The sequence below is a fragment of the Onychostruthus taczanowskii genome, unplaced genomic scaffold (genome assembly GCF_017590055.1).
Source record: "Onychostruthus taczanowskii isolate IOZ18803 unplaced genomic scaffold, ASM1759005v1 scaffold80, whole genome shotgun sequence".
NCBI classification, from domain to species: domain Eukaryota; kingdom Metazoa; phylum Chordata; class Aves; order Passeriformes; family Passeridae; genus Onychostruthus; species Onychostruthus taczanowskii.
Genome location: NW_024505893.1, coordinates 2,381,815 through 2,396,516, shown reverse-complemented (window position 1 = coordinate 2,396,516; position 14,702 = coordinate 2,381,815). Strand labels below are relative to the sequence as shown.

The 14,702-nt window shown below is 37.2% G+C and overlaps 1 protein-coding gene across 10 annotated transcripts in view; it reads right to left on the bottom strand.

Moving 5' to 3' along the window:
* The window catches only part of NRXN1 (neurexin 1), a 672,393-nt gene that overhangs the window by 86,085 nt on the left and 571,606 nt on the right, over positions 1–14,702 (bottom strand). For 5 of the 10 annotated variants that reach the window (XM_041424058.1, XM_041424060.1, XM_041424061.1 and 2 more), the window contains 2 exons: positions 10,371–10,460; positions 8,617–8,936 (listed from right to left, as the gene is read on the bottom strand). In XM_041424058.1, coding sequence (XP_041279992.1) covers positions 8,617–8,936; positions 10,371–10,460 — 410 coding nt within the window. The remainder of the gene's footprint in view (positions 1–8,616; positions 8,937–10,370; positions 10,461–14,702) is intronic. The other 5 variants (XM_041424063.1, XM_041424064.1, XM_041424065.1 and 2 more) reach the window with 1 other exon arrangement.

Sequence of the window (14,702 nt, the reverse complement as noted above, 5' to 3'; positions counted from 1 at the left end):
TATGCAAAGAAATAAACACTGCATGCAAAGTTATTCATAGCAGAATTGCAGATGTTCTAGGCAAAGAGCATCAAGACATAACACTTAGGAAGTATCTAACTCTGAAGTAGTGCCAGCATATAAACAAAACATAAGTTTCAGCTGTTCGAATCAACTGTTGATTACAGAATGAAAACAAATATTTAAAGACAAGTTTAGCTAATGGATTAAATTAAATAAATCAATAAATCATAAAGTACTTATTGAGTTATTCAAGACAGACACAGAATGTTGATACTAACCACAGAGGGGGAAAAAAAGGATTTTGAAGAAAACTTCAAAATTAATTTATTAACTGAAAGTCCCAAGAATTGTATGATTAAAGAAAATGATCTGCAGCCTGTGAAGCAGGCATGCCTGTGAATGAAGATTTGGTCTTAATCACTGTAAGTGAGTAGAAAGGTTTCTCACATCGCTGTCACTGTTGTGTTTAGAAGAAATTTTCAGTATTTAATACAGTTGTATCACCTACATTTTGAAGAGCTATGATACACGCTTGATGTTCAATAAAACATCACACAACAGACTCTTGTAATCATGTCCTTGCCAGCCACACATAAAAGCAGGTTGCACACTGCAACTTGCAGCAATTAGCCTGATGAATTAGATATGGAAAGAAAATTCTTCTCCCAGCGCTCCATGTGCTATGGAAACACCTGGAATCCATTGGCTGGCTGCAGCAGCAGGACTGACACTGCTGCAGAGCACTGGGGGGGCTGCAAGTGTGGCAGCACTTGGAAACTTTATCAGGGCACAGTGCCTGCTCTGGGCTATCTCAACTGAGAGAAGAAGGTCACACCCTGAGTCAATTTGCTTTTCTTTCTCTCAGCTCTCAGGAATCACACACAAAAGAAATAGAATGTACTATTCCATGCTTTCTGAAAGGAAATTGTGTGAGCCAAGCTTGTAAAACACACAGCACTTCAATCATAAAAGTGCACCAAAGGAAGTGGTTAATGAGATCTTCAGGTTTAGCACGGCTCCAGAAAATGATAAGGGGACTGAGCGACTCTCGCTTTCTTTTCACAGGAGAACAGAAGCTCCGAGACACAATACAAGGATTTCTATCCTTCAAGTCTTCTGAGAATCAGTGACTGTAGCACACCCAGCCTTTTTCAGCACCCCAAATGCAGAAAAATGCATTACAACCATGTGATGGTACAGTTAAGGGTCACCAGCTCAGCAACAACCTTTTGTTCCACCTGGGTGAAACAATCCCATTTCTGTGCAATCCTAATGTTTATTTAGTGTGCTGGCAGGCACTGAGAAGGAACAGTGGAAGGCACAGAGTGTGAGAGAGAGACAAGCATTGCTTCATGTGAGGACCCTTCCTAAGAAAAGAGGTTGACACAAAGAGCTGTAACTGCAGGAGAAATATTTCACCAGCAACAAATCACTGCCTGAATTTGTTGTTTGCTCAGCAACAGTTTGATGCTGTCCCATGTTATGCAAAGGGATGGTTTAGAAATATTACTGTCCTAACACGGCATGAGCAACTTACTGGGAATAAAGAAAGGCAGCATGCTATGAAAAAACATTGGTGTCAAGGTGATTGCTCTACTAAATTTCACAACATTTAAAAATAGTAATGTGTCAGAATTTGAGACTGGATAAAACCAATCTGGGTTAACAAAACCATAATAAAACAAATTGTTATAAATTAACTTGGTCATTAAACATGAAAGACCATCAAAATTAAAGCAGCAAGTGGCCTGAGATCCTTTTCTCTCAAACTAAACTTAAAAAAGAAATTTTTTTTGCAACTAATTAATCAGCAATTTATGCAAGCATCTTGCCATTCTTTGGATTATTAACACTGCTGTAATTTCATTTACAAGCAGATTTTTTCCCCTGTGTGTATACACCATAGGGGGTAGTTTCAAAGCCGTGCTCAAGGTTTTAGATGTATCCCACTGGCTGAACAGAAATTCCATGGTGTGACTTCCTTTGGAGGAGCTGGAAACCCATCCCATCTGGATGGTGCCTCATGAAGTAAATCCACAACAGAGCCAAAGACACACCAGAAGTCTTTTGTGCAGTGCAGTAGGAACGAAATAGCATTGCTGACCACATTCAGCTGTTTCTGTGCCTGTAGTTTTCCATGCAACTGGTTAGGATTTGCCTTTGCTGTTCTACTGTGCTCCAAAGAGCCTCTATGAACCATTCCTCTCCAACAAATGCCAACAACAACAAACAGCAAATCTTATCCCCTGAGCTTGGGACAATTAAGGATACTGTTAGAGTTTTTATATATTAAAGTGTCACAGGGTAAGATTTTCAAAAACATTGATGGAATATAGAAACATTAATGAATCTGAGAAACTCATCCTAAGCACATTCATACTTTGTTCTCTTTCATCTTTGATTTTTAAACACAAAGCAGGGGAAGATCTGGCTCTGCAATATGCAACAGGAGACCAGGATGGGTGCCAGAACTGACACAATTTAGCTTCTCTGGGATCTTAATATCCTTGAGATCTTTATGCTGAACCAGATTTGACTGAATTGGTCAAGGAATGCAGTATTTATTGAGATGGACAGACAGACAACCATGAGATCATATAAGTAATACTTGAAGACAGCAAAACAATGAGCGAGTTCAAGAGGCAATTGTACTGAATTTTCTAAATTTACACAACAATTTATACAGCCTATTTACACAACTCCAGTACTCCAGCAGAAAAGTCAGTATTCAATATACAAATATTTTGCAGTAGATTGGGAAAATCTAATGTGATCAGGTAGCAAATATTAAAACAAAGATAAAGAAGTTTAATGTTCAGGATCCTCTTTTCAATTTATTAGACGCCTTGAGTGTCAGTGATGTTGACAATTATGTTTTAAAACAATTAATGAAATGATCAAAAATCACTAGAAGCATCTTAAAATTCTTAATATGATATTTTAAACAAACAACCAACAACAACAACAACAAAAAAACCACAAGGAAAAGTGCGAGGTTTTCATGCATCTAGTTAAATTTCTGTTTACCTGCAATTGATACCTTCACAACTATCATTCTGCACAGAGATCCTACTGCAAATGACATTTGTCCTGAACAATGAAATTTCCCAGGATCTGTCAGCTAAGGGACATCTGTGGATGCTGAGCACAGGGACACTGGAAGCTGTGGGATTCACTTTGCACTAGTGAGCATCTGTTGAGTCAAATCCTTGTGATTTATTAGAGCCCTGGGGAAGAGCTTTGCCTGCTGGGGCTGATGAACTCTGGTAGCTGGTGTGACCATCCAGAGAAAGAAGTGGAAGAGCAGATACATGAAAAGAAAACGCTTGTGCATAGAAACAGGGCTTTGAAAACCACACAGTACATAATTTTAAACCAAAATGGGTGGAAAAAACTCATCCTCCTATCAATGTTATCGTCATTCATTTAATGATCAGTGTATCTCCATAAAACATGCTCACGTTGGCTATCCTGTGTAGAGGTCATTTGTTCAACTACCATTCTTAAAACTGAACTCTTTCCAATAGATAACTCCCCTGTTTTCTCCAGTGCTTGTTTTTATTTGGCAGGTGAAGTCTCTGTGCCAAGACTGCCACTGTCCCTGCTACAATGAATGCTGTTTAAATCTGCTGCTTCAGTATATGTAAAGAAACATACCCTTCACCTGATGTATGCCCTCCAAGGCAACTGACCAAACTTCAGTTCATTGGTTTAGTTCTGACCAAAAATCAGTGCCTATTGTTCCCAAACATGTAATTATCTCACAGTATAGAGCAATTGCTGGCGAAGTGGCTTAGTGTTATTGATAAGAGCCCACACTAATGAGAACAAGGAGAACTGCCAGAATATGCTATGGAAAATTTAAAAAAGCTGTTTTGCACACAATTTTCAGAAATGGTTTCCAGTACATGAGAGTAGAGGCTGGTCTGTGGATAGGCTGTCATAACCAAATGCTTAGAAAGGGATGAGAAATGAGCATATTATTCTTGATTTACTATCACTTCATTTATGATTTCCAGTTAATACAGATTCACAAAGCCATGCCAAAGAGATACTAAAGACCTGATTGGGCTTTCCTAATTCAAGTAAAACCCATTCTCTAAGTCCTTTTGAAGCCTTTCAGGCTTCTGCCAACTCTTGCAATTTTTATTGCAAGCCTTGCAGTACTCAGTGTTTAGTTTAACATTTCAGCTCTTGGAGATCTACAACACAAGAATCTTTATTTTCAGTTTTAAAAGATGTTTATCACCTTTATGACTGAACAGAAAAACTTGCAAATTAGACTTTTTTAAAAGTGTTAAAAATAAAAGGCAAAAAGAAGGAAGAACTTAATTGTATCATTTTGCTGAATAGCTCCATAAAAAGGTGATATTCTTAGAAGAAATTAATGATTTCTGAGTCCAAGTGCATACTCAAGGTTCCCTAAAGGTTAGCAACACATATTTTCCTGTAACATAAGTCCTGTTCTTGCAAAAATTAAGCTGGGGTTTTTCTTTCCATGCTCATGAAGGTATGCAAAATGTTTGGCCTCCTCCCATGCAGTGTGGGGGGAGCAAAGGATCTCTCCTTCGGTCCTCAGCTTCCCTGCCAGGGGAATGGCTAGGGATTCCCCCAGGTGTCAATGGCAAAATGTGAAGCAGAGGAAACATCTCACTGACCACCCAGCTGGTGCCAATTCTGCACCAAATGATTGACCAGGCAGCCCAGCTGCCCAATGCAGAATCTGCTGTAGCTCTGTGGTCACCCTACAGCTGTCTGAAAAAACCCCCAAAAAAACCAAAAAAAAAAAAAAAAAAAAAAAAAAAAAAAAAAACCACCGGGCAGTGAAGTGTCCCTCCCAATGGCTGCAAATCTGCACACTTGTTGACACTGAAAGAACACAATGATTGCTTCATTTCCCTCTTCCTCCCGCCTCCTGAATTCCTCTTTTTTCCCTCCTCCTTACTGATACCTTTGTTTATTATATGAGATACTGGAGGCAGGGACTGTCACTTCCTCTGTGTTTACCCAGTGCCTTGCATGGAGGCTGACAGCTTGAATGCCATTATAATCAAAGGGGGAGTAGAGGGGACGATTTAAGGCACTAAGAAAAATCAGGCATTCACCTACTACTGACATTCAATAAGCTTTGAGTACCTTTCTCCCCTTTGAAAAATTTACATTTCACAGTGCAATAATTAAGATGTCTGTCATCACCAAAACATCCACTGTTAAAATATTTCCAAGATGGGAAAACCTTCATTTAGAGTCTTCAGCAAAAAGCATTTCTGTCTCAGAAGCACTAAGACTTCCTTCATCTAAAATCATGCACAACAGTATTCAGCATACTTTCTGGGAGTCCCATGTGGATCTTGCATCATATATTGCTTTTGTTAACATCTGTGAGGGAGCAGAGACTCCATCAATTAAACATTGTAGGTTTCTTAAAAGAACCTTTCCTATAAATAGAGATTTAAATGATCTCCTTTAAGTATTGCAATCTTTAATTGAATTCAATACCTCTGCAAATGGAGCAAACAATCTCTGACTGATTAGATCATTTGCTTCTATTCTATTTCAGCCATGCACTGGTTTGTAGTAATGTAAGGTTTTTTTCATTAGCAATTGCTGTTCAGCTGCATATTTTCCTCAGTAACCTAATTAATGCTGGAGAGGTAACTTTTCTTCTTGTGCATTACCATATGTTAGTGTAGTTGACACCGTTGCAGAGGTTATATATAAGCAAAAATCAGAAAAAAATGTAAAGGACAAAAATGAAAGAGAATGAAGAAATCAAAGGTGGATTTTTTTTTCATGTGATGGTGAGTGCCTTCATCTCCAGTGACATTAAGGTGGAAAGTGATTACTCAGCACCCTGCAGGACAGACCCATGGGAGCCCTATGGGTCACAAGCTCAGAAATTATTATATCCAGGGAGAATAAGAACCAGGTATGAATGAAGAGAAGAAATTATGTCCCTAAGGTGATTCAATAGCTTCCTAGGTCTTTGTTGCATGAGTAGTATAGCATCCTGCAGACAAATTTCAGCTCTGACTTTGGGATGTTATCAATCTCCCACAATGAAATCATGGGCCAGATGCCAAACTGTGCTTCAGTGCAGTCCCTGACTAATTAAGTGTACAAAATGACACACAGAGATGCTACCAGGCAGGACATTCAGACACAGATGAAGTCAAGAAAGGCTCATTTATACACTCAGGATGCCCCAAGTGCTGCAGTGATGTTACCATGAGTTGCTTTCCTCACAAATGTTACTTTCAGGCTCCTAAATCAGGAGTTTCCCATCAGATGCATGAAGTCCTTGCTCCAGCCAGGCTAACAGGTGAGAGAGGCTGATCAAAACCTTCACCATCAGGACTTGGTTTGCAGCCATGCCCTGCACTTCTGGGTAGTCCTGGAGCCTGCTGGAAGCTCCTCAGGGTGGGGTATCAAAGAGCTCATGGCATTTTGGCATAGCCACTTCAGCCCAAAAGGGATGAAGAAATGGCACAACTACCTTGCGGCCACTCAGCCCCAGTGGCAGTGAGCTTCTCTAAAAAATTGAGTAGATGTTCTGATAGAGTCAATAAGGGCATATCTTATTTCAGGCACCACAGCATAGAAACAGAAAAGCTTTGGAAAAATCATTTTGCCCTAATTGTTTTGTTTCCCCTCTTCAGAAAAATTTATACCTCACCACAGTTGTTAGATTAAGAAAATTTTCTTCCAAAAATGTCCCACTGAAAAATCTCAAAAATAAAAGTCTTAGTGGCTAAATATGCAAATAGTGTGCAAATTATACTGGGGAATACTCCCAGAAACTGAGACCAACTGGCAAAGCAATTATACCAGTAAATGCCTGCTGCCTACAGATCATGCAGGGTGACAACTGAGAATGGTCTCTGTGACATTTTTCCTCCAAAATTGTCTCTGGGAGTAACATGAAAGAGTGGCAGAGGCCAACAGTATGCTGGGAACTGGAACAGCTTAACTTTGTTTAATTTTAATTTAGTAACATTAATTTAGCTCAAATTATTTCACACCATGAGGGTGTTCTACATTTTAGAAACATATTTTCCCTTCGGTAAATTTGCTGAAGTCTTGGATTTGGTTGCTGCAAATACTGAGGTCAGACTAGCTGGATAATAGAGTGCAAGATACTATTTAAAACAGAATTGAGACCAAAGAAAATATATTGTTATTTATTAAAACTCTGTAACTCACAACAATAATTATTTAAAACCTCCTGCACCCTGCAAGTCAAAATGCTTTTTTAAAAGGCTTATTTTTCACTCAAATGTACTGCTTCAGGTTTGTTAAATAATTTTTATGTTTACTTTACCATAGTTTTTGATCCATAATACAAAGCATACAAAGATACTACAGACAGAAAAGCTGAAGTGTCAAATTTGATGCACCAATTCACTCTGTGACTTGAGGTTTTACACAGAAAACAGGCAACCTGACCTCAGCCTCTGCCTAACCTGCATGTGCTTCATTCTTGAGCAAATGAACCTTATGGAGCACACTCTGTCTCTCATGATGCTTTCTGTGTTCCTTGTCCTACTTCTGGATCTCAGGAGTGTAGCTGTCTGTCATGGCTTGGTGGCACAGTGGACACACAAGCATGTGAACCAGAAGAACACAAGAAATATGTTTTATTTCTTAATCAAATAAAGAAAGCAGAAAAGCTTTTAGCAGGGTACTTTTTTTTTCTTGGTTTGGTTGAGGGGTTTTTCATGTGTTGGTTTTGTCTGGGTTTTTTTTTTTTTGGTTTCTTTTGTTTTGTTTTGTTTTTTCTAAAGAAAGAATAAATATAAAATAAGTTTTAGGTGTTTAAAGCACAATGTCTGACTGCTGTTACTCAAGGATATACACAAGATGAAGGTTAATTTGCTCACATTCTTTTCTCCCCTCCTTTCCCAATAATTAAATTCCCCTACATATTATACAGAGATCCTGACAAAACCTGAAAGCTACTAAATATATTACCAAATTCATGAGATGCAAATAACCTCAACAAACAGTAAACAACAGCCCATGACTTGGAGCCTGAGTCTCCCATGGTGCAGAGTTCTCTTAATTCCCTCTGCTGCCATTGCCTCTTATGAGGAATACTGTCAGAGAAGATGATCATTCGTGGGACTAGAGAAAGTGCTAATTCCCTCTTTTCCAGCCTCTTGCAACTTTTTGTCTTCACACCTCCTTCCTGTTCTCTCTTAAAACTGGGTCTCTTTTCTCTATCTCATGGATAAAGTCACCACTTCATTTCATTATCTCTAATTCCAGACATCCTGCGTTCCTACACTGAACATAATCGATGTAAGCCATCAAAGGAAGAAAGGGTTCTTAAAAATATGCACCACTATGAAGACGGATGACGGAGCAATGTAACTCAGCACCAGAACAGTCTGAACTAGTAAGTTTACCTAATTTAGAAGAAATTCAAAGCCCTTACTTTCCCTCAAAATGCTGATGAACATCACATCCGTGAGACGTGTATGGTATAGAACTTTCAACAGGAACTCATGCACTCCTTTAAGGGGAACAATTTCATCTGCAGAGGGAATGCGACAGAGGAAGCCACGCTCAGAGGTGGGAGGATATTTGCAAAAGGTGAGGAAGCTGACTAACCTGACCAATGGGTTCTTTGGTCGGAGCCTTTCCTCTTCTGGCGGTGCTGGTGGCCAAGGTGGTGGTGGTTTCCATGACTGACGTGGACATCTCCGACTGCATCGCGGTGGCTGTGGACTCAGTTGTCATAGAGGAAGGCACTTCACCAACAAGTCTCACATTTCCTTCTATCATGATGTTGGCATCATTTTCTGCTGCCATATTCAGAACTTTCAAGCCATTGTAGTAAAGACCAGAGAGCTGGCCTTGGAAAGGGTGGCCACGTTCCTTGCCTCCAATTTTTATGGTTGCTTGGCTATTGAAGATTGTGAGCTGACGCCCTGTGAAGATAATATTATATACATGCAAAAATGTTGACTGTGAACGCTGTACTCTACACGAGTGATAACAGATTGTCATGGGGTGAAAAATGAGAGCAATAAACTATAAGAAAAGGATTTGACTCATAATTCATTGCTTTTTAATGAGGTGTCCATGAAATGCATAAATTTTGAGAGCGTTTGCATTTTTCTTAATTTACGACATTTTGAGATTTATATGTTTTTTGCTAAAATGCCAATCAAATATATTTGCAAATGTGTTTGGCACTACAAGATATACCCCTCTCCCTTTTACCTGAAAGCACTGTTAACCTTTTGGTGTGTCTCAGGAATGCCAGGTTCTCTAATTCCTTAAGATAACTTTTTCTTCAAGTCTGCCAGCATTTAAAAGTTGTTTGGTTTTTTTTTTCCACACAATGCAGCGTAGAGCCTATAGCTTTATTTACAAATGAGTTTATGTATGTATAGACATATACAAATATGTATATACACACAAAGTTTATATATATACCATCAAGTCACTAGGTCAAGTGAGTTTTAAAGAATTTATGCAGTAATTTGTTGCATCTCTATGTAAGTGAATATTTACATTTTTAATTAAATATTTCCTTTTTGTAGTTAAATGTTTTATTTCCCTTCAACATACACACTGAAAAGAAACACATGGTTCACACTAAGTATCTCGGAGGCAGATTCAAAAATAGATGTCTGATTGGCTTTCAGCAAGACTATCAATTAAAATAAAAGATTTTAGATGTAAAAGCGGCTTCAGAAATGATACACATACCGATGGAGAAATCATGGCACATTTCCATTAAACAGAGAAATCCTCAGCAACAGTACCACTCTTAGTAAATAGAATAGTCACTTTAGTGACTATTTGGTTTCTGCTCACAAAAAGCATGCACACAACTTTAAGTTCTGTTTTAATTAGTGTTTGTTCCAAAATCCCCTTAGAAGGTTGCAAACGTTAAAGGGACTTCATTTTGATTGGCAATTCATATTGCCCACTATTTAAGACACCTACAGTTTAAACAAATTTTTTTTCAGGACCATAATGAGATATCATAACTACAGATATTTTTAGTTAATAATTTAGATGCTGAAACATGTAATATAATCTATGAATGATTTATAATTTTTGGTTAATGTTTGCTATGAGTACCTTCATAGATTGAGTTAGTGGATTATATTTAACAGTCCCTTTAACCTTAAGTTAACAGGGTAAGATTATTAAACAGCTGGTACTTCTAGAAATGTATAGAAATTATTATACAAGGTATGCAAATATTACTCTACATTTTACTTTTTAAAATTTGTTTTAATTTAGTTTTACTGAAATTTATTTTTTATGTTTATTAGTGTTACAATGAAGCACTACTTGGTTATGTTCAAATTATTTTTTTATTTGAAGTTTTAATCAATGTTTTTTACCTTTGTCGAGTAGCCATTCATCAACTACTCGACCAAGTCGATATGGAATTCGCTGTCTAGCAATCGCCAGGCGCTCGTTATCATTGTTTCCTTTAAAGTTTAAAGAGACATTTCATTGGTTAAAATCTGTAAGGTCAAAGGTTAAAAGTTAATACTTAAAGCTTGAGCTATACAGTTGCCACATGATTTTTTGAAATTTGGAATTTTAAAAAGTGCTACCTAGAACATTTCATGGTTCAGACTTTTCATTCATTCATTTATTTTATTTTAGCAAACAAAATTATTCCTATGTTAATTGAAAATTAGAAATCTGCATTTGAGCTAGGTTATTAAACTGATGTTATAGACAGACCCAGAAAAAAAATTTAAACATCATCGAATAGCTTTACAAAAAAATGATAGTTGACCTCAGGGTTTTGTCTTTTTTGATGTTTCTTATTAACTAGTTAAACATGTTCAGGTGAAACAGGTTTAAGTTTTCAAAAGACATCCAACCTCTCACTCCAGGTTAGTCATTTAAAGAAGAACACAACTCTTAATCACCATCTAAGGCACACTTACTTCTTCTGTCTAATAATAGTCCTGCTGTAACTTATTCCTAAGCAGAAAAAAATACACATCTCTTCGCTTCATTTAAATAATATTCAGAGATTCAAATACATGGTACAGAACAGACTAGGTCATTCACAGTTTGTACATTTTCTTAAGACTCCTTGACAATGTCTTGAAGGAACACCAAGGCTTTGACAAAAGTGACTTGCTGAAAGGTAGCCTGGTTATGAAACTTGCAAGTGCTTTAAAATTTAGCAAGAGGCCATCTGTGGTGGGGTTTCATAAGTTAAGAACTAACCAAAACCCAGCAATGCAAAGGACAAACTTGTCATATTTGCCAACTGTATCTATTCTCGGTCAGTGCAGAGATGTCTGACTTCTTTAACTAAAACAGTGAGATAAAATAAGGCTCAGTCAAAAAAATTGCAGGTAAGGAATAATTAGCAAAACAATTTAAATATTTATTTGCAATTATAGTTTTTTGTGTTTGAGTAATATAGTTGTGATCCCTCAGAATACCACTTAGGAAGCTACTTAGGAGAATGGCAAACCAAAATATTTCCTTCAATGTATAGGCTTTTGGTGGCAGCAGAGTTTTAGAACAATATGATCTTTTCCTTTCACTGTATTGGTTCATATTATTAAAGAAGCTAGAAAGATAAGAGGAGCAAGATGAGCAAAAAAAGCAGTCATTCATAAATCATGTCTAAATACACAGTCAATCTTATTGACTCAAATGTGGATATTATCTTTGACTTCAAAACCCACCAAACCAACCAATTAACCAAGTCCTGTATCTGCAGTGGAAATGTAAGCACACATTGCAGTAAGCCCACATAGTGCTCAGAAAGATATGTTTTTGAGCTAGAAGGACCCTACTGCTAACTGTCAAACAGAAATATTATCCAAATTCAGGATACACCAGTGTTCCAGTTTGTCACAAAATTACCAGCCATAACAGGCTTGCAGGGAAGAGTCAGTACAATAGCCCCCCAGAACTGCAAATGAAACCATGGTGGTTTTATGCAGATATTTATTCTACAGTGCTGAGAACTGCTATTTTCCATGTTTCATGCATCCCTCACTTGGTTTAGCATGGACATCATTCACCATGTCAGAAGCTGACCTATTTGCTTTTGAGGAGATGGCCTTTTTCTATTCCTTCCCTTTCTAATATCTAATCATAAAATGGTTTGGGTTGGCATCATTGCAAGGGACATTTGAAGATCAACTCTTCCCTCCCCCCTGCTAAGAGTAAAGACACCTTTCACCAGATCAAGTTGCTCAAAGCCCATTTGACCTGACCTTGAGCCTTTCCAAGGATGGGGCATCCACAACTTCGGACAACCGCAGAAGGTGGTTCCACAATTTCTCTGAGTAAATATATTATGTGAACATCCAAGTGCATGTCATATTAAAAAAGTACATGGATGTATATGCATATATGTAAAATATACACCTTTTGTTTGTATGTACATTTCTGTCTATTCTAAGCTTTTAGACATATTTTCCATAAAACAGGACTGAAACTGAACATCAAACGTTTTGTGGAAACTTTCCCTTTTGTACATTCCCAAGAAAGTGAAAATTTAGAATTAAACACATCACAACACAACCACTCTGATGATGTGATAACAGAGATAGTTTTAATTTTTTTTTTTTTCCTATTATGATCTTTAAAATTGTTTCTCTTCATCCTGGCCTCATTTTCTCACAGCAAACTTCCTGTGACTGAATGGAAATTTGAGAAGTACCAGAAAAAAAACCCATAAGATCTGTTATATGACCAACACAGGAAAAAAAAAAAAAGTAAAAAAAGCTATGATCTTACATGTTGCTGTTCTGAATTTGTATCTTCGATCAAAATATGTGTGTATATATGTATAACTAAACTAGGGAGGTAACAATTTATATTTTCTGATAGTCAGTTACTTTTAACACATTTATCTTTTCAATAAGATGTTTTGACAGTTTTTATTCAGGCTTTATCACTTGAGTCACTGAATAAGTGAGAGAACATCCTATTTCTAAAAGGTTTCCTTAACTTACAGTAAATGAATCATGAGTTTTAGTTAGTGTTGTGTACCTTTTTTTAGGTTTTTTTTTGCTTATCTATATTTTAAAAAAAAGGGGGGGAGTGGGTGAAATTCTTCTGTGTCATTTATAAGAAAGTCTAAGTTGCTCAGAAGAGGTCTGTGGGCATAAGGAATGCATTAACATAATGGAAATAAGTCTCATGGATGGAGATCATCATTCACTCATCAGCTTCAGCACGGTTACTCACTGGATGCCTTTCATGAGCAAACACTCTCTAGTTCCCAAAAGAACCAGGAAGTTATGGCTAAGTGTTCACAACTGCCTATTTTGGGAAGGCATTAAACTGTGTTGTTTATTCACCCAGTAGGTGCAGATCAGGAACATGTGATAAGAGAACCCCCTGCAGCCACCAGACGGGATCCTCAGTGCTACTGCAAGTCTCTGCTGTAATTCCATGACTAACACGGGATCTATCCAAGGCAAGGTCCACTCTCACTACTCTGCAGCTGCTCCAGAATATCTCTATGGTGATCCTGGAAACTCCTCTCTGAACTAACAGCATAAATTTAATCTTGGCCAGTTTATACATTTATTTGATTTATTTAATTAAAACATACAATACGTATGGTTTTTGAGACTATTATAATGTGATTCTGTCAATAAATTATGTTTCATACTAGCTGCAGCAGTCCTGCACCACTGGGAGCAAAATTCAAATGAAAAGCAAGAAAATAACCATTTGATTTGTAAAGGTCACACAAAAAATAATTGCTGATTACATTAGCCCATTCCTCATCAGAGGAAAAGTGCACTGTGAAATACATCTCAATTTGGCACTATTACATTAGCTTAAATTCTTCTAGCATATAATATAAATGGAAAGGTTAGAGGGAAATGGTGTGGAACTTATCTGGATTAAATTTCAAGGAGAACACATGGATTTAGTAATGATGAAACCAGTAGACACATAACAACTACATGAAAAAAAAATATACATAGAACTGAAAATAACAGAAAATCCATTAAAAGCAACAAAAGTCCTATTTACTATATAATGAAAAACACATATAGTTTCAATAACTGCTTCTTCCCAAACATCTGGTTTGGGTCACACACTCAGCTACAACAAATCTGGATAGACCCAGTAAAACTTTATGCATTTCCCTCACCTTATAATCTCATCCCCAACAGAGAAATCATAAATACCACAGACTGATTTCCTCAGGAGTATTCAGTTCACGTTTTTTCTACCTTCCTTTATTTATGTTTGTTTTTACCCATATGGTGAACCACAAGGAACTTCTTCAGTAAAAACACTTCCAAGAAGGTTAATAAATTTTTTCATGCTCTAAATAAACCTGTGGCTTTGAGATTTTATTCGGTTACCCATCTGAAAGATTAAGTGCTCTGGCAGGCACCTTTTCAATCATAATTCATAAAAAAAACCCTGATGTGCCTAAACTTTAATTGTAGACAGCTATGTGACTATCCAGCATTACTCTTCCAGGTTATATGGCCAAGATTTCTTTGATTAAAAAAACCTGGGTGGAAATGATTCACCCAGGATGTGCACCATGACATTGTCTAACCTGATTGAATTCTAGATGGCTTCATTCTTCTGCCAAATACACAATATTTTGTCACAACGGAGTGTTAATTCCATACTGGCAGAAAGGCTTCAAGGGAATAACAATAATTCCAAAGAATCAAGGTAAGCAGAGAAGAGCAGCAAAGGTCAAATCT